At 35.9% G+C, this 20,252-nt stretch overlaps 3 protein-coding genes across 4 annotated transcripts; all 3 read left to right on the top strand.

The window, feature by feature from the left end:
* Positions 1 to 8,922: 8,922 nt before the first annotated feature.
* On the top strand, positions 8,923 to 9,481 carry LOC140872903 (probable steroid-binding protein 3). Its single transcript, XM_073275823.1, has one exon. It carries the CDS (start codon positions 8,994 to 8,996, stop codon positions 9,297 to 9,299), a length of 306 nt encoding a protein of 101 aa, XP_073131924.1. The 5' UTR covers positions 8,923 to 8,993; the 3' UTR covers positions 9,300 to 9,481.
* A 1,834-nt stretch (positions 9,482 to 11,315) lies between these two features.
* Positions 11,316 to 14,428, top strand: LOC140872860 (ubiquitin C-terminal hydrolase 22). Its single transcript, XM_073275771.1, has 3 exons — positions 11,316 to 12,489; positions 12,845 to 12,963; positions 13,271 to 14,428. The coding sequence occupies exons 1-3, from the start codon at positions 11,705 to 11,707 to the stop codon at positions 14,047 to 14,049; spliced, it is 1,683 nt and encodes a 560-aa protein (XP_073131872.1). The 5' UTR covers positions 11,316 to 11,704; the 3' UTR covers positions 14,050 to 14,428.
* A 2,544-nt stretch (positions 14,429 to 16,972) lies between these two features.
* Positions 16,973 to 20,225, top strand: LOC140872856 (probable folate-biopterin transporter 2). Of its 2 annotated transcripts, none has more exons than XM_073275766.1 (5): positions 16,973 to 17,796; positions 18,366 to 18,625; positions 18,720 to 18,815; positions 18,889 to 19,059; positions 19,366 to 20,224. In XM_073275766.1, exons 1-5 carry the CDS (start codon positions 17,430 to 17,432, stop codon positions 19,963 to 19,965), a joined length of 1,494 nt encoding a protein of 497 aa, XP_073131867.1. In that variant the 5' UTR covers positions 16,973 to 17,429; the 3' UTR covers positions 19,966 to 20,224. The 2 variants fall into 2 exon arrangements, with proteins under 2 accessions (XP_073131867.1, XP_073131868.1); XM_073275767.1 differs by having other exon boundaries at positions 17,516 to 17,764; positions 19,366 to 20,225.
* The last annotated feature ends 27 nt before the right edge of the window (positions 20,226 to 20,252 follow it).

The following is a 20,252-nucleotide window of genomic DNA, read 5'->3' on the forward strand; positions in this document are numbered from 1 at the left end:
GTTGTTTCTGTTGAAGCCGATGAAGGAGAAGGTGAGGGAGAGGATGGAGGCGGCTTAGACGTGAGTTTAGAGTGTAGGGTTTGGTTTAGGATAATTTTTTTTTGTATAATAAATATTAACTAAATAATATAGATAATATACCATAGAAAAATATAATTTAAAACTCTCTAATAATAATAAAAATCTGATAAAATATCTCCCAATCTCGAAATTATTAAATAGGCAAATTTTAAAAATTAATAAAAGTCAATAAAGAGACTAATTTTGGCTAAAAATAAACCCTTAAATAAATATATAATTAAATACTAACATTTTCTTGACAAAATACCTTAAAATATTATTTTAAGGCTCATAAAACTCATAAAATATTTTTGGCTAAATATTTTGGTATCTCGTCCGTCCACGGTCCCGTCTACGCGATCAAAACCAAATAATTTCCATAAATCACAAAAATCACTAATTTTGGGTTAAATGCTAAAATAACTTAAATCATGCATATAAATCACATAATAACACATAAATTCATTTAACCCTTATTTTAAAATTAATTTCTCCTAATTATGCATGCGAATTTACGTATTAAAATTTCGGGTGTTACAGATTAGACCATTCAAACTTCACACTTTTGCGAGTTAATGACGTTAGTGGCAGCGCTATCTTGGAGAAATCCTGAATGAATCTCCTATAGTAACCCGCTAATCCCAAGAAACTTTGTATCTCTGTAGCATTCTTTGGAGTAACCCAATTTTTAATTGCTTCTATCTTTGCTGGATCAAACTCTATTCCCTTAGCCGAAACTATGTGACCCAAAAATGCAATCTGTTCCAGCCAAAATTCACACTTACTGAACTTAGCAAACAATTGTTTTTTTTTCAGAATCTGCAAGACTGTAGTTAGATGCTGACGATGCTCATCTGAACTACGAGAGTATATCAGTATGTCATCTATGAATACTATGACAAACTGATCTAAGAAAGGCTGAAACACTCTGTTCATAAGATCCATGAATACTGCCGGTGCATTGGTAACTCCAAATGGCATGACTAAAAACTCGTAGTGGCCATAACGAGTCCTGAAAGCCGTCTTATGAATATCTTCATCTTTCACCTTCAATTGGTGATAACCTGATCTCAAATCGATCTTGGAGAATACTACTGCCCCTTATAACTGATCAAACAAATCATCAATCCTTGGCAGTGGATATTTGTTCTTCACTGTTACTCGATTCAGCTCTCTATAATCGATGCACAGTCTCATAGACCCATCTTTCTTCTTGACAAACAATACCGGTGCACCCCAAGGCAATATACTCGGTCTAATAAAGCCTTTATTGAGTAGCTCTTGTAGTTGCTCCTTCAATTCTTTCATTTCAGTCGGTGCTAATCTGTTTGGTGCTTTGGAAGCTGGTTGGGTTCCGGGCATTAATTCAATCCCAAATTCTACCTCCCTAGCTGGAGGTAATCCTGCAATATCATCAGGAAATACTTTTGGGAAATCTCTCACTACCTCGACGTCTTCAAGTTTCGGTCGAGGTAATTCTTGGTCGCAAGTGACACTTGCGATGAAACCTTCACATCCTTTATTCAACAGTTGCCATGCCTTACCTACTGAAATTAAAAGAGATGAATTATTTTTTGGTGTGGCATGGAATAGAAACGTTTCTCCATCCTTAGTTTTCAAGGAAACCGTCCTCCGTTTACAGTCTATGGTAGCCTCGTAACAAGACAACCAATCCATACCAAATATCACGTCAAAGTCCGACATTTTGAGGATAATAAGATCAGCATACAACTCATGACCTTGCATCTGTATACTGCATCCTCTGATAATCAAATCACTACTCAATTCTTCCCCTGAAGGCAAAGATATACTAAACCCCGAAATTGACTTATCCGGTACCAAACCCGATTTATTAACAAATTCAACAGATATGAATGAATGTGTAGCTCCAGTATCAATTAAGATATGAGCAGGAATACTGGAAACATTAATCATACCTGTGACGATGGCTGAGTTTGTGTCCACTTGCTCATGAGTCATGGCAAACACTCGGCCTTTGGCCGATCCTCTTTGTTGGGGACATTCCTTTGCAAAATGTCCTGGTTGTTTGCACAAGTAACATACACCAGTTCCCATCATACATTGGCCTGAATGAAGTTTTCCACATTTTTGACAAGTTGTTGGTGCATTTGCCGGTTTTGGTGCTGGCAGAGCCAACTGTTTCTGCCCTTGAGGTCGAGGCTGTTGTTGTTGGTACGGTCGGTGTTGGGGAGGGGCTTGGTACGGCCTCTTTCTGTTAGAATTTCCTTGTTGGTCTCAACCCTGATAGTTAGATCTCTTTGCCTGTGACTCTTTGATAATATCGTTTTTGTCCTTTTCGGATAGCATGGCCTGATCTACCGCTTCTTTGTAATTTTTCGCTCCACTTAGTCTAACATCCTTTTCGATGAAGGCATTCAACCCTTCTGTAAAGTGTTTCAACTCTTCAGCAGGATCACCAGAAATCATCGGTACAAAGTATCTTTCCCTTTCAAACTTCTTTATATACTCCGCAATTGACATGTTTCCTTGACGGATCTCCAAAAACTCTCTAGCCAACCTGTTTTGGGTGCTCACCGTGAAATATTTGCCGTAGAACACATCCTTGAATCCATTCCAAGTAAGGGTGGTTAGGTTCAACGCTTCTTTGGCTCCATTCCACCAAACACGAGCGTCATCACGGAACATATAGGTAGCACATCTCAATCTATCCGCATCCGTGATCTGCATGAATTCAAAAGCAGTCTCCATAGCTTGGAACCATTGTTCCGCAATCAAAGGATCAGTCTCTTCTTTGAACTCAGGTGGTCCCAAATCTAAGAACCTTTTGTAGATAGGGTTTTGATTAGCCGCGGGATGGTTATTTCCGGCATTAGCTGTCTGGGCTTGAAGCAACTGTTGGATTTGAGCTCCCTGAGCACGGCTTTGCTCTTGAAGCAGAGCAGTTAATCCCGCCAAAAACTGGTTGTTTTGATTGTTCTCACTATCTGGCCCGCAATCATTATGGTTGTTGTTAGCGGCATTGGCATTGGAGTTGGCGTTGGTGTTATTTCCCCTACGTGATGCCATAGTCCTAAAGTCCAATATTATCCACACCGCTCAGTCACGATTCAATACGTAAATATACTTTAACATGTAACATGCATACAATATCTCATCGCATTATCATACACATAATCGAATAAACATCATAACTTACAGACATGAAGACTGAGCGTTAGAGTCGTGGCGAGTATGCATGAATGTTTCAAAAAAACCCAGAGCGAACTGCTCTGATACCAAACTAGAACGCCCTCAACCGATGAAGATGGTACAAAACTAACATAACCTTACAATAACACGGAAATTTTTTTTTTTTTTTTGAAAGATGTATGCATACATCAAACCTTACTTAAAACATTTCAGAATAGTTTACAAACCAAATCCAAACCTTAAAATTTATAAAACTTGTTTACAACCTTAAAATACATCATAAAGTTGCAAATAGCTCAAGACATAGCATATCACACTCAACACATAACACACTCATGCATCGCCCGCCGGTCCAACTCCTTGCTCTTCTTCATGTCCGACATTAAACTCGTCGACATATGCATAAATGTCATCCTCATTACCTGCACCATTCAAGTATAGTGAGTCTAAAGACTCAGCAAGTATATGCAGTAAATATCGTGAGATTTTAAATATCATTTAAACGTAACATAACATAACATAAACTCATCATTTGGTGATGAATTATGCGAAATTGTGGCAACCGTCATAATGGGCACATTCATCCTTTTCTTGTTGATCAACAAGCATATGGCACTAAGCCTCATAACATTCGTTCTTTGGAAAGGCCTTCTCCGGAGCTCATCCCGGAGCACCAGTCCCGTGTACTTATCTGTCTCATGAGCCATGTTTGGAAAGGCCCTCTCCGGAGCCCAAACCGGAGCACCAATCCCGTGTTTGCCACCACAAAGACACATAAGACATCAAAATCTTTTCATGCATCAACATATCATATCATGATTCATCTTAACATCATTCATCATATCATTTTATTCATTATGAAACATCATTGTTTCATCGTAAATTCCGTCATAACTTTCATTTCATGAACATAAAACTTTACTCCATTACTTCATGCATGTCATAGATGATAAAAATCATACTTTCATATTGAACATAGGTTTCATGAATGAAACTTAGACATTTACATGCATCACATAGCGTAATCGATCCACGTAAGTCGTTCTTGTCGTTCTTGACTTAAAACTTGAAACTTTTTTCATAGAAACTCTTAAATATATTTTATAAGCCTTTGAAGATCATAATCATGAATTTAGGACCCTAAAATAACATAAACAAATCATGAATTTCGAGTGAAAGGCGCGGCCGCTCAACTTCTAGGCGCGGGCGCGCCTGACCTGCGCAAATGGTTCATCTTTCTCGCTCCGAAACTCTATTTTTAAGTTAGAATTTGAAAAGGTGGTAAACATGAAAGTTGTAGCTCTGGATCTTGGCTTTCTAATGCCGAAAACCGAACCTCAATTGGAGTTTTCAGTAAAAGTTTATGCTCATTCTCCCCAAATGTGTCACTGCCGGGAAATCAAAACACTCTACACACTTTGGGGTGATTTTGACCAATCTTCCAAAATTATTTTGACAAAACTCAAAACATGAAAGTTGTAGATAAATAAGCTAGATTTCAAATAGAATTGGCCTCATATAATTTGAATTATTACCCTAATTGTTATCCTCAAAATCACAACAAGTATAGGTAATCCGGTGCCACCAAACACAATTTCAACACTTCAAACTTCAAACATAAACTTCTTTTAATCAAAATCCTAACTACATAAATCCTCAAATCTCATTTTCTTGTAATTGAACATGGTTTAACTAACTTCAAAACATTAAAATCTTAAAAGAACATGAACCTCTTGAATCAACTCAAGTACTTGACAAGAACAACCTACGCTTCACGATCTCGTAAAATCATAACTTCATGCTCTTGAAATTCATGAAAATCATGCATAAATATCTCAACACACAACAATTCATATCAAAATACATAATAGCTTGAATGGGTTTCAAAATCTTTTAAATTTGTACTTGCCTTGAAATGAAGACGAAGTTGATTCGGATTCTTGGCAACGAGCTAACCACACCAAAAACGAGATTTGGAACTTTGGCTTGTGACTTTCTTGAAGAACCGTGAAGGTTCAATAAAGAAACAAGAAGGAGAAGATGATAGAATGGAGAGAAGGGGAAAGAATTGTGTAGAGGATAGGGAAGAAGAGAGAGTCAAGGGAACAAGGGGACATGGGAAGTAATGGGGTGGGGAACCGGGTAGATAGATAGGATAATGATCATTCAATACATAATGTGTGTTCATCTCTAAAATGCAGTCAGTCACCCGTCCCAACTCGTCTGATAAAAATACCATCCCCCGACTCATGCATCAAAAACATATCAATATTATACTTAAAACGTTCGTAAAAATACGCTCTATCATCTCGTTCGTAGGTTAGCCTCGTCCCATGATTCCAAAATCAAACTCGACCTGAAACCATTAACTTAATCGAAAGCGTTAAACATAAAATAATTATATCATGAAACCATAATCAGTAAATCATAACTTAAACAATTTATGGCATAAAACCATAAAAATTATTTTAAAATCATCGTAAGTGAGTTTAGTGGATTTGGACCTTACATTATGTTTGTTTATATTGATGATATTCTTATAGCATTAAAAAATATAGACGAACACGTTAAACACTTAGAGATTTTCTCTAAAATTTGTAAACAAGAAGGACTGGTGTTATCTGAAAAGAACGCAGTCATAGCAACAAGGAAAATTGAATTCCTCGGTATTGAGATTGATGAAACTGAAATAATTCTACAACCCCATATTGTGGAAAAGGTAAAGAATTTTCCAGATAAACTCAAAGATGTAAAAAAACTCCAGAGTTTTCTTGGAGTAGTTAATTTTGCAGGGATGTTCATTAACAATCTAGCAATGTACAGAAAGGTATTCAGTCCTTTGTTAAAAAAGGATGCTAGGTTTATATGGACCGATGACCATATTAAAAGGGTAAACCAATTAAAAGAGATATGTAAGAATCTCCCAAAAATGGCTATACCCGTAGATGAAGATGATCTGATATTATTTACGGATGCCAACGACGATTGGTGGGCGGCAGTTCTTACCAAAATCACTCCAGATGGGGAAATACCATGTAGATACTGTAGCGGTCTTTTTTTAGAATCTGAGGCCATTAGATGGCATATCAACGAGAAGGAATTTTATGCGGTTAAAAGGGCTTTTGAAAAATGGCCATTATTTTTACTTGCTAAAAAATTCACGCTGAAGGTTGATAACACCCAGGTAAAAGCTTTCCTAAAGAATAAGATTGAATCTAAACCTGAGAAAGCTAGGTTATTAAGATGGCAAGCATTATGTCAAAATTATATTTTTGATGTTGTTATTATTAAATCTCATGAAAATATTCTTGCAGATTTTTTAACAAGAGATGGAAGGCAGTGACGTGGATTCCATCCTGAAAATGCAGAGGCATCTCAGGGAACACCTTGGATTGCTTCAAAAGGAGTTCAACTAGTTAGCCATTAATGCTAAAATGGCCGGCAGGTTACAAACAAGCTGATCGGATCAAAGTATCTAATCAAATTACAGGATGTATGCAAGCTCAAACACAACTATGGGCTGCTATTCAAGGGCCAATTGTGAAGGGTATAGAGAAACCATTGGTTTTTCATAAACAAGATATACTAAAACCATTGGTTTTACAAGAATAAGAAATACAACCACCGGTTGTGAAACAAGATGCTGAGGAATCTAAAACTCAAGAAACAAGCGCTAATCTATCATCAGCCTTTGATGATCTGGATGAAGCAACAATTGATGAAGATAACTCATCAAGTCAACCCTCCGCCTCTGGGGTAAAAGAGGAATAGATCAATCTTAGGCCCAACACTGACAAGGGCAAATCTAAGATTGATACTAATCCATCTATTATTTCTCCATTCCAGGTTTATCAACAGAAGTGGGAGAAATTGAATACAAGGAATGAAATCAACCCGAACACTTGCAGGGTTGATGTTGCAGGAATATATCCAAGGGTTTGGCTAAAAAAACAATGTCAATCCTAAAGATGTAAAACTCTGGTATGAATTTGGGGCTTTGGCATCAGTTTATACAACATCACCAAGCTTTCTGGAGATATCACAGTTACCAAAATGGATTCAGGAAGCAGTCCAAGAAACATGGGCAAATAATGATCATTTGTCCACAGGAGATGTGCTTGAGTTATATTTTTTCAGTGCAGCTCCAGAACCAACAGTAAAAGGATCACACGAACCCTTTCATTTTATCAAGCTGAGGAGACCTGATATAAACAGTCATATATTTATCAAGGATCCTAAAACTGAAGAAATACCCTTGGTGTCCACTTTCGGGGAAAATGAGATCTCAACCAGAAGGGCATGGGGTATTTGGGTCTGTCTTACTGAGATGGACAAAGTCAAGTTTCCATTCAAATTTTATCAGAATTCTGTGAACGGATCGTTCCTGTTGAACACAATGACAGGAAAAACTACAGCATTTGCGGAAGAACTCTTCGAAAAGAAGAGAAATCTTTTGTGGAACAACAAGCTGCCGGGAAGTAAAGAAACTCGCCGAAAATTTTGTAACATGGCTCATATTGGACGATGGTCAGAGAATATCTGCCCAGAATGCCCAAATCAGAAGGAGCCAGAATTTGGAAAAACCTTTAGACCCCGAACGGATCGAAAGGATTTTTCCGAGACAAACAAAGGTGGACAAGGACCACCAAAGATGCGTTTTCACAGGGGTCTACTTCAAAAGCAAAAGATGCCCCGACAACAATAAAGCAGGCATGTGAGGAGAATAAAGCCAAAAGAAAGTGGCAGGCATGTGATTCCTCCACTAGTAAAAGATGCCATCAATAATGACATAAAAAATTCAAGACAGCTGCCTCCTCCACTAGTAAAAGATGTCATCAATAATGGCATAAAGAAATACAAGACAGCTGTAAGATTCCCTGAAGTTTCTCGGTGAAACGAGTGGAACTACAGCTATAAATACAGGCATTTGAGGAAGCTGAAGACATCGATCATTCCCTTCAGTTTTCTTACAAATAAATTATTGTAATATTTCTCTTTCTATTGTATTAAGTTTTCTTTATGTATTTCAAGAACAAGGCTACTATGAGTAGCTAAACAAGTTGTCTTCTTCTCTTCAAAGGAGTTGATTTATGTAATAATATTATGTCTGAATAATTTTTTTAAAGCCTCTTGTTCTTTCATGCTCATATTTTATAATTAAATTTATATATCATACGCCTTAAGGTAGAAAACGAATTAAGGCTGTGCTGGGTGTCGTTGAAAGAGCTTGTGCAGAAACCATCTGTTGCGACTGCGTGGTTGGAATGTGAGGGACACTTCGTAAAACTCGGCATGTATGACCCGACGACATTATGGTCAAAGAGGTATTTGAATTTAATTTATCTTACGGAAGCATGTTGGACCCTAATCTAGAGTGTATCGGCTGGAAACCTTGCATAACCGATAGTCTTGCATGGCCGGGACTGGTTTGATAGGTATAACAAAGTCACGTACAAATGATTAGTTTTAATTAATTGTTAATTCAAAAATATTTAAAAATGGGAACTATTAAGGAGTGAAAACAAAAAAAAAAAGGTGGATAGGAAGTTAAATTAAAGAGAAGTTTGATAACGGGAACTTTTAAATAATTTGTCCATAGCTCTAATGATAAACTTCAATTTATTACATCACTTAAATTTAAATAATAATATTTGGAAGAAAGTTTGGTTTAATTAGAAAAGTAGGTACATTCCGTCTTTATCCCCTCTCTTTCTCTGCCTTTTCACTCATTCACACACAACAAATCCAAAAGCAAGAAATCAATGGAGTTCACTCCACAACAGCTCAAACAGTATGATGGAACCGATCCATCCAAGCCGATATACGTGGCGATCAGGGGCCGAATCTTCGATGTTACCTCCGGCAAATCCTTCTACGGCCCAGGCGGCGCGTACTGCGTGTTCTCCGGCAAGGATGCCAGCCGCGCACTCGCCAAGATGAGCAAGGAGGAGCACGACGTCGTTCCCTCGCTTGATGGACTGACCGATAAGGAGATCGGCGTCCTCAATGACTGGGAGAAGAAATTCGAGGCCAAGTACCCCGTCGTCGGTAGAGTTACCAGTGCTTAAAAACTGGGAACCTTCCTTTTTTATGGTTTTACTGTACAATAAAGTGATTTGTGGTATAATCTATTGATATATGGAACTAGAAGGAAGAACGATGCTTTTTAAATGTAATATTTATGATCTGATGTGTGTTTTGTATGAACATGATCTTGCTTATGGATGAATAAATTGGGAGTTTCGTCTAATTACTTTCATATCACTGGATAAATAATTGAGAATTTTATGTAGTTGTTCTGATGTTATAGCTAGTGATTGACGGATTACTTATTTTCATACTGTGGCCCAGTATGTCCTTCAGTCTTTCAAATGGTTAAAAATTGAGTCTTGGTGTCATCTAAATATTGGCATGAATAATTTCTTTTCTTTTTTCTAAATTCTTCATTATAACTCTGTACAATCTTATCAATTTTCAAAGTGAATGTGATACAATGATGAAGGGAGAAAGAAGTTCCAAGTCTTAGGTATTTCTTGATCGGAGATTAACATAGGGTAGACATGATTGTAGCTTGTATATCGTTCATTCTAACAATCATTGGCGCTTTAGCATGAGTGCTGGTGATGGTGTTGTTTTCTTCTGTTTGATTCCTTTAAGTTTCCTTCTCTCGTGGTATATATTTTTTCCAGTAGTTTGCACATCCAGTTTCCTTGGTCGATCTTGAAGTTATGGTCATGTTATATGTTCTATTGTATTATGTGTGATCAATGTAACTAGATAAAGAAGCCATGGTTGAATCTTGATTTTGAAACTGTGCAGTGTATGGTTGTGGTTTCTTGATACTTGGTTTTTCTGGTTGGTGGATTAAGTTAGTCTTCTATTTAAATTCCAGTTTGCATATCTTAATGCCTAAGTTTTACAACCATCCAAAGCTTCCTCAACATTTTTTGCTGCATCCCTTATGATAAACAATTATTGGTTTTGTGTCTCACTGAACGTATAATCACCAAACCGGCTTCACTCCTTATGGTGGCTGCATCTGGTGAATTGTCAGTAATGGAGGTTGTGTGTTCAAGGTATCAAACTCGCGTGTTCGATGGATCTAATCTTTGTTTACTCAAGATCTTTGAGCCCCAGTCTCTTTGGCTCATCCTTTTTTTTCCTCAACTGTGTATGTCACTTTATTGGTCTTACTTGGTTCAAATCGCGTATTAACTTTGATGCAGCTTGATCACTCTCTTTTACTTGTTTTTCGGTTATTAACACACAGGTTGGGATCAGTCTCCCGTTCTACATGGAAAGCCTTTGAGATACTACTTCTGAAGTAGACGCGTTCTAAGTTATAAACAAAAATGTCAATCACTAAATTTAATATATTCGAATGTAGAGGTTGTTTGATGTTATCGGGATTAAGGACCTTCTTGTAAAGGCTTAGTAGCAGCAGCCATGCAGAAGTTCCTCAAGAAAATTGTAATATTTTTTTACAATTTTTTTTTTCAAAAGGGTTGACCCCGAAAGGGACCCATCTCACATGAGTCAGAGGTCCATTGGCTCATGCGGGGTTAAATCGAGAGATGTGCACGAGTTGGCAGGGACCTGAGGGAGGGAACAACATGGTCCAACCCCCAGAGCATACCCTCAAATATTTCAATGATATATATATATATATATATATATATATATATATATATATATATATATATATATATATATATATATATTTTACAATTTTAATATAACGTATGAGAGCTACATCTTCAAAAATGTTCTTTTTTTTTTTTTATAATTTCTCTATTATATGCATATTGAGCTATACAAGATTATTAGGCCACACGGAGTATTGTTTCAACTTTCTATATGACTATATCTAAAGGGAACGAATGCACTTACCAAAAATTACAAGTAGCAAAGATGGAAATTTTCAAATATATGTGAGGAAAAAGTATAAATATCAGAATATAAATATCGAATTTTTATGAACAAAATTATTATAAAAAGATAGAATTGACTCTCAAGTAATCGATTGGTAGTCAAGGCCCATTCTAGAATCGATTATTGTCCAAGTAAAAAAGAAAGGTAAAACAATTTTTTTTAAGTAAATAAACGAACGGTTGCGATCTGTCCACCAAATCGGAGGGGGAGATCTGTCCCACACCCCAAACCACGAGTCGGTCCCTGCTTAGGGAAAAAAGCGCCTCCACCATCTTCGTCCTCCTTGTTTTGGGCATTAACCTCTGAGGCTGTTACCTTTTACCGATTGGATTTTCTTTAATTAATACCTCATTCAGTACGACTTTGTCACTTATTTTGGTTCCAGAACATCTCATCAGATCAACCCGATTTTTTTCATTTTTGTTTTGATCCACTTTACCATTATTTTTCGAAACAATCTTTCTTGATCATTTATCATACTGATTTTCTTGAAAGTAAATATTGTTCATAAGATTATTTTAGTTCTAAAGATTCAATTTTTATGGGTATTTCAGCAAGAAATTGTACTTGCACTACTCCTAAGCCATGCCAACACCTCATGGATTACAAGCTGAAATATGGCTTGAGGAATTATACTCTGGTACAGGATTTATTCAAGTTTACCACGTGTGGTAGAACAATGATGGATAAATCCAAATCAGAGGTGCCCAAGTGTAAAGTTTGTTCTGGTTGTCATGGAAGATTCTTTATGTGTTTGATCTGTTCCTCAGTGACGTGCTGTGTAGATCCTGAATCAAATCATGCCCTTTTGCATAGTGAATCTAATGGTGGCCATGAGATCGCTGTGGACATGGAAAGGGCTGAACTTTATTGTTTTGTGTGCTGTGATCAGGTGTATGATCCTGAATTTGACAAGGCTGTGGTGTGTAAACAAATGACGAGGTTTCCAAGAAGTGAAAATGGGGTCATGGGGAGTGTTGATTTGAGGCTGAGTAAAAGGAAAAGATTGGATTTGGTGGCTGATTTGGATTTAAAAAGCATGAAAAGATTGGTGGCAAAGAGAAAACAAAGCTCCAAATCTTGTTTCCCATTGGGATTGCGAGGTCTAAATAACCTTGGAAACACATGTTTTATGAACTCGGTGTTGCAGGCATTGCTTCACGCGCCACCATTGAGGAATTACTTTCTCAATGATAGGCACAACAGCGAGAGCTGCAGGAGAAGTTCAGTGAATCAATTGTGCCTGCCTTGTGATATTGATGCCATTTTTTGTGCTGTTTTTTCGGGTGATCGAACGCCTTTCAGTCCGGCTAAGTTTCTTTATAGGTCTGCCAGTGTCATTGATTTATTTCTTACATTGTAGGATTCTTGGTTGTTTTACAGTCACGATTCTATTGACTATGTTGTTGAACCATGTGAACTGTCTCTTTCTGAGCGTGCAAAGCATTTAGATTTGATATGTTTCTTTCTACATACACCTATAATTTGAATCCTCCTGTAAGGATTCTGAAAGATGCCACATGCATTAATAAGAATTGGATGAATGGTCCTTTAAATCGTGTTTAATTTGGAGCAGCACACTGTCATATACTTTTCATGTCCTTTCTTTTTATGAATTGATGCTTGTGCTTAAAGATTGTTTTCTGTAATTGATTGGAGTGGAAATTTTCTTCACTTGTAGCTGGTGGCAGCACTCAGAAAACCAAGCTTGCTATGAGCAGCAAGACGCACACGAATTCTTTATTTCAATGCTTGACAGGATCCATGAGAAATTAGGGAGAACTAATCTGGAGAACAAAGGTGACTATTTAAGAAATTTTGTGACTGCGTTCTTTATAGTTGTCCAATGATAATTGAGTTCTGGTTCAAAGATGTTTGATAGGTCATTTGGCATTCTTTAGTTGGTGCCTATTTGAAGTGAGATAGAAGTAGGGACTCCCATGATTCGACAATAAACAGGCACATACACACGGATTCAAGGGTAGCTTTGTAAATGTTTAGAAAGATTGTGTTTAAGCATCATGACTTTATATGCAATAACAAATCCAAAGTTTTGTCCCCATTTATTATATTTATTTGATTGGAAATATTTCTTTTGTTTGCCCAGAAAATGTGGATTGCCAGTGTATTGCTCATCGAGTTTTCTCTGGGATATTGAGGTCCGATGTCACGTGTACATCCTGTGGCTTTACATCCTCAACTTATGATCCGTGTGTGGACATATCACTAGAGTTGAACATGAGCACCTCTTATGCAACTGATCTCCTTAGTAAGCCAGGCAAGCCAAACAAGACCACTGTGTCGTCCACTCTCACTGGGTGCTTGGACCTTTTTACGAGACCAGAGAAGTTAGGATCAGACCAGAAACTATTCTGTGAAAATTGTCACGAAAAACATGATGCAATGAAGCAAATGTCGATAAAAAAGCTCCCATTGGTTTTGTGCTTGCATATTAAGCGATTTGCCCACTCTCATATTCAGAAAATGTCAAGAAAAATTGACCACCATTTGCAATTCCCTTTCTCCTTTGATATGAAGCCGTATCTATCCTCTTCTATCGTCAAACAAAGATTTGGCAATAGAATCTTTCCGTTTGAGGGCGACGAATCAGATATCTCTACCGAGTTTGAGATTTTTGCCGTGGTTACTCATTCGGGGATGCTGGAATCTGGTCATTTCGTAGCTTATTTACGTCTGAAAAACCAGTGGTATAAATGCGACGATGCTTGGATAACAGAGGTGGATGAAGAGATCGTTAGAGCCTCGCAATGCTACTTGATTTTCTACGTGCAAAAAGGTCTATACCACAGAGGGAGCGAGGATCTGAGCTGCCAACCTCTGTCGCCACTGACTGACCCTTTTGTTCCTATTGCTGGCTGTTGCTAGGCGACATATCCATCAAAGAAATCTCTCGTAACGGAAATCAAGTGGTTTTTGTTGCTGATACAAGCACCCGCAGCTTTGTTTCCAGGAGATGAAGCTTTGAATGGTCGTTCCACAAGGTGCATTTCCAATATCATTGCCATCCGATCGGGCAGCATCTTTCACTGATTCTTGCAGCTAAATTCAGTTGTTGCTATTGCAGTTGACGGTAAATTATTTTCCAGGCGCTGATATTTGTTTGACTAGGAATAGGTTGTTTCTTGATTGTGAAATGGCAACCAGATATTCCTTGTTCAATTTGTGGGGAAACCATAATCATAAATTGACTGAAAATGTGGTCTCGTTTGTTTGTTTATCTTAATTTTGGATTGAGATTAGTACATTCTCGATATTGGTTTCATTTTTCTTCCTTGAAGCAATACCCAGTGAAACTCTGGATCTTTGCAACTAGAAGTCAATTTATCCAAGAAGTGGATAGTTTTGCTAGAATAGGCTCCTAGAATACATTGGAAAAGGGTTGCTTTATATTGCACCCACACAACATTCTACTTCAATATATATTAAAAATATTACTAATTTGAGATCCCACTCATTTTAGATACGCCTGTACTTATTTTGGTATATGTTGACAAAATAATTTTTCTAAAAAATCAGAAGTTCGCTATATTGGACAACTAGTTTTTTGTCTACTTATTAAATACAATTATAAGGCCCTGTTTGATAGTCATGACAAGAGGGTGATAGAAAAATAATCTGCCATAATCACAGGTTTGGTACGAGTATTGGTATTCGAAATTATCCTCACATGGCCCGTGCATGGCCCGCATTGTACACATTAAATGGTGCATAACTTATCAGAGTTGGACTCGCGTGATTCTTTATACAACCCATGGATAATATGAAAAATTCATATTTTACCCTTTCTAATTAAATATAAAATAAAACCCTTCATTCTCCAATTTTGTTACGCGCTGCTGATTAGAAAGATATTGAAAAATTGTGGTATGTGAGCAATTTTGGTTTATATCAATATTAAAAAAATATTGTTTATTTGAGAAATATAATTATACACATTTATAAAAATATAAAGGGTTCTAATATTTATCGGCAATTAGAAATCGTCACAGATTCGGTACTCAATATTTTAATTATTATTAATTAATTTCAAATAATATTATTAAGAAGAATAATAGTAAGTAAAATTATATCAATGACACTAATAATAATATTATTAGTATGAGTAATAATAACAAGATTAAATAAATTCTTTATCAATAATAAATAAGAAATACTATCAATATGACGAAAAAGAAGAATAATTAGTAAAATAATTAATAATAAGAAGTTTATTAAATAATGATATTAACTGTAAAATAGTAAGAAAATTAATTGACGCCGGTAAGAGTTAAATTAATAATAATAAATTTAATAATATTAAATGTAAAATTAAAAATATTGTATAGTAGGAGACAAATTAATAAACAATATATATTCAATTATATTAATTATAATTATAAAAATATAAGAAATAATAGGAATTAAATATTACTGATTATAAAAGAATAATATAATCACTTATAATGAGAATAATAAATGTGTAATAAGTTTATTAGACTTATTATATATTATCATTATATTTAATATTAATTTATTATTTCTTCGTATTCTTATTGTACTTAATATTGATATTATCAATATTTTTTTAAAAATTATTTATTATTTATTTTATAGATTATTTTATTTTCTATTATTTATTTATTGTTTTTGTTTATATATTAAGATTAGGTAATTATTTACACATAGTGGGGATATTTTGGTCATTTCATGGTAATACAAAAAATTAATCCATACTATTAAAATCATACCAAACATCATATATTTTATCCAACCATTTTATTTATCTCTATCTATCATTTTTTATCACTCTAATTATTATTCATTTACTTATCACATCATACCTACCCACCCGTTTGATACAAAGATGGGATAGCTCATAGATTAGAATGTTGATTGATAAGTGATTGATAAGTGATTGATAAGGAAATATAAATATATATTTGATAGTTTTTATATGTTTGATATGATTTTTAAAAGTGAGATAAGTTAGTATAAATAATTTAGGTTGACCAAAATGTTCTTCTCTCAATTATTACTATTAAAAACAAAGTTATTCAAAAGAGTTGTATTTTTTATTATTTATTATAGTGAAGGAATATTTTTGTAAATTACTTTTGTAATCAACATGGATAAATATAATCCAACCTAAATTATGTTGATGGGTTGTCAATGAGATGATCCAACTTTTATCAATCTATATCATAGTCCAACTACAAAAATCAATTCAAACATGAGCTTCTTTAACAATCCAAGCTTAATCAAGCTTACCAAACTATATAACTAGCTATCTGTTAATCATTATATGTCAACTTGTTTTTTAAAATCAAGAATCAAGATATATCGACTACTTTTAAGATAAATTTTTTTTACTAAAAAAGTAAAAGTTAAATATTAATTTTTTTCAAAGAATAAAAGTTGATTATTCTGTATACCAAGAAATTCTCACACGCTGCATACTTATCCACATCTGACTTGTCAACTGATTAGACTTGGTTTATTCCTCCATTTGTGTTATTTGTGTTGGTGCATTAAATTATTTTTCAAATTTTAAGCAAATCTGTCTACATGAACGAAAATGTAAAGTATGACAATAGAATAAAATGTGTGTTTTAAAATGATAAGTTACTATAATTAATTGAAAATAAATTATATTAATTTGCCAATTATTGTTGGGATGATTTTTTCACGTTTTGTTTTGGGGCCTGAGATTCCAAAGACGCGTGTTTTAGGTAGTTGATGGTTCTAAATAAAGGAATATATATTATTGATATAAACAAATATTATTGATATTTTATATTTTACACTTTTTTTAGCACAATAAGATTACCTCAGACTCCAATCCAAATGGTTCAATAATCAACCTGTTCTCAAAAAAATAAAAAATCAACCATAATATTTTCATTGCGTATTGTCTCACCTCAGCAATCTCCGACATTTGAAGTTCCTCATCCATAGTTATTTTTAAGGTAACATTATCGTTCTTTGATTGGTGGAAGAACAGGAAAAGACTTTACAGAGATCGTCAAGATTCGAGCAGTTGAGATATCAACTACCACGTTGTCTTGTAAGAACCATGTTAGAGGCTTATTTCAGATTTGGCACTTCTGATGTTGCATTGATTAAAAATAAAAAAAAGTCAAGATCCATTCTCGGCATAAAGTTGACTTTTTTAACACAAAACGTCACAAATCTTCCAAGAACAGCTGGGTTTTGAACTGGGTTCTTGTTCGTTTCTTGAAAGCATTGGAGAAATAGATTGTAAAATCATGGGGGAGGAACCGAAACTCCCCACTCATTATGAAGAAGTGCAAGAGAATGAGCAGCCCAAAAACGGGATCTTAAGCTGTGTTTCTACGCCAGTTTCTTGGTTCAAAATGCTTGCAAACGAATTGCATTGGACTTTTGTATTTGGGGTAATGATTGTGTATGGAATCAGCCAAGGTTTAGGAGGATCTTTAGCAAGGGTGGGGACGGAGTATTACATGAAGGATGTTCAGAAAGTGCAGCCTTCTGAAGCTCAGGTTTATTCTGGAATCACTTCCATTCCCTGGATTATCAAGCCTCTTTGGGGTCTTCTCACCGACGTTGTTCCTATTTTGGGGTATCATCGGAGATCTTATTTTGTTTTTGCTGGTAAACATGTCTGATGTCTTTGGATTTGTTGAGTTTGGTTTTGTTGTAGCTTATTTACCTTACTTTGTTCATCTGTTATTGTTTAAATAAGATGCAGTTAGATCCAATGCCGTATTTCCTTTTATATTGTCGCGATTCTTGATTCCTAAGTGTGTTTTTGTTCTGTTTTTGCTATAAGGTTGTCTTGGTAAGGTAAAAAGTTGAAGTAACCTATTTTTGGACTCAAACATGTTTGAGGCTATCCTGTGAGAACTGGTATGAATTTTCACTTTACTGCCGTTTGAGTGATCATGGTGATTAATCATGGTAATTACCTATTTGAGTGATCATGGTGATTACAATATGTCAAGAGGGATATATGGAAGTCTCTGCTCTGCTGTGATATGATGATCAAGATTATTGTTGGCTTGATTATATCCCTTCAACTTTGTTTCCCTTGTGATCGAATCTTTTTCCAGACATTTGTACTAGACAACTATTCTTCCAACCTCTTGAATATAAAAGCTGATGTCAATGATACCAATGTACAAGTGATTCCATTTTGATAATGATGAAGAATTTTTTGCCAGGTTTCCTGGGTGTTGTTGCAATGCTCTTCTTATCACTGCACAATGAGCTGCACATAGCACTGGCATTGTTGTTTCTGACAGCTGGAAGTGCCAGTGTTGCGATTGCAGATGTAACTGTTGATGCATGTGTTGTACAGAATAGCGGTACTCATCCTTCCCTAGCAGCAGATATGCAAAGCTTATGCGCCTTGAGCTCTTCCATTGGCTCTCTTGTGGGATTCTCCATTAGCGGTATCTTTGTCCACTTAATTGGTCCTCAGGTTAGCTTTAGGCATCATTTCTGAAAAAATATTGTATTTCGGTTTAGGGATTACAGAAAGTGATTGTTTTACCCTTTAATTGTCAAAATAAAAGGGGGTGTTTGGCTTGTTGATGATACCTGCCGGGCTCGTTTTGTTAGTTGGTGTCTTGCTCAATGAGCCTCGAACATCCTTTTTTGAATTCAAACAGGTATTTAAGTCCTCCTATTTTGGTCCTTCTCCTTGCAAAATGGTGGACCTCTAATTTTAAGTCATGACATCAGATCAACCAGAATTTTATTCATGCTGGTAAAGCTATGTGGAAGACGTTGAAACTTCCGGACGTGTGGCGGCCATGTTTATACATGTATATATCCTTTGCGTTGAGTCTCAATATCTCCGAGGGGATGTTCTATTGGATTACAGATTCAAAGGCTGGTCCATCATTTTCTAAGGTACATCTTTTCACAATCCTGTTGTCATCGATGCTAAAAGAATCATCCCTAGATCTTTGATGCTCTGGTCAATTTTGAAGGATAAGCGTGAAGTAAATGTAAAAGCCACTTTTAGTTTTGGCAACATGGTTAACTATTTTTTGTAAAACGAGGGCAGATGACCAATTGTTCGCGGAACTGTTGTAAAGTAGGACACCACAGCAATATCCCACAATATTAGTTTCCCCATACTTGACTATGTTTATGGACCCCCTAACTACTCAGCAAACAACTTGCATACTGACACTTGCTATCCTCCGAACATAGGAACTCATTGGATACATAATGGCAATCGGCTCCGTGGGATCCCTTTTGGGGGCTATACTATATCAATATGGATTAAAAGACTATCCCTTCCGTGATCTACTCTTTTGGACTCAGATTCTTTCTTGCCTTTCTGGAATGCTCGATTTGGTGCTGGTTCTTAGATGGAACTTAAAGTTTGGATTACCGGATATTTTGTTCGTAGTGATTGATGCAAGCGTGTCTCAATTGATTGTAAGGCTTAAATGGATGCCGCTTCTTGTGTTAAGTGCAAAGCTCTGCCCTCCAGGAATCGAAGGCACTTTCTTTGCATTGCTTATGTCGATTGACAATGCTGGACTTCTCACTGCTTCGTGGTTGGGTGGCTTGTTACTTCATGTTTTTAATGTAACAAGGACTGAATTTGATAACTTGTGGATGACAATTTTGATAAGGAACTTACTCAGGATCATCCCATTGTTTCTGCTGTTTCTGGTGCCAAGAGGTGATCCCAACTCTACTATATTTACAGAAGAGGGTCTGGATTCAAATGAGGATTCAGGCGATCAAGAAGTGGATGATGTTGAACTTGTAGCTCTGGTTAAAAGTGCGGATAGCAGATAGATTTACTGGGAAAGAAACACTCAAGATACTGCGTCTGTTCCATTCGTTAGCTGCAAAGATTTGTTCATTACAGATGGATGAGTCTTGCTTATACTATGCTCGTCACGTTCTTTCATACGGGTTACAAGAGAAACTTTGTTAGAGTGAGCGATTAAGTTGAGGAACAAAGGCGTCACGAGTACAAAGAAGAAATGCTATTTTTGTTTTTGTATTTGGATATTTTTTATAAAGTTCACTATCCGTGTTTTGAATCAATAATCTATGTATAAGAAATCTGAATTAACTCT

The sequence above is a fragment of the Henckelia pumila genome, unplaced genomic scaffold (genome assembly GCF_033568475.1).
Source record: "Henckelia pumila isolate YLH828 unplaced genomic scaffold, ASM3356847v2 CTG_477:::fragment_3, whole genome shotgun sequence".
NCBI lineage: Eukaryota > Viridiplantae > Streptophyta > Magnoliopsida > Lamiales > Gesneriaceae > Henckelia > Henckelia pumila.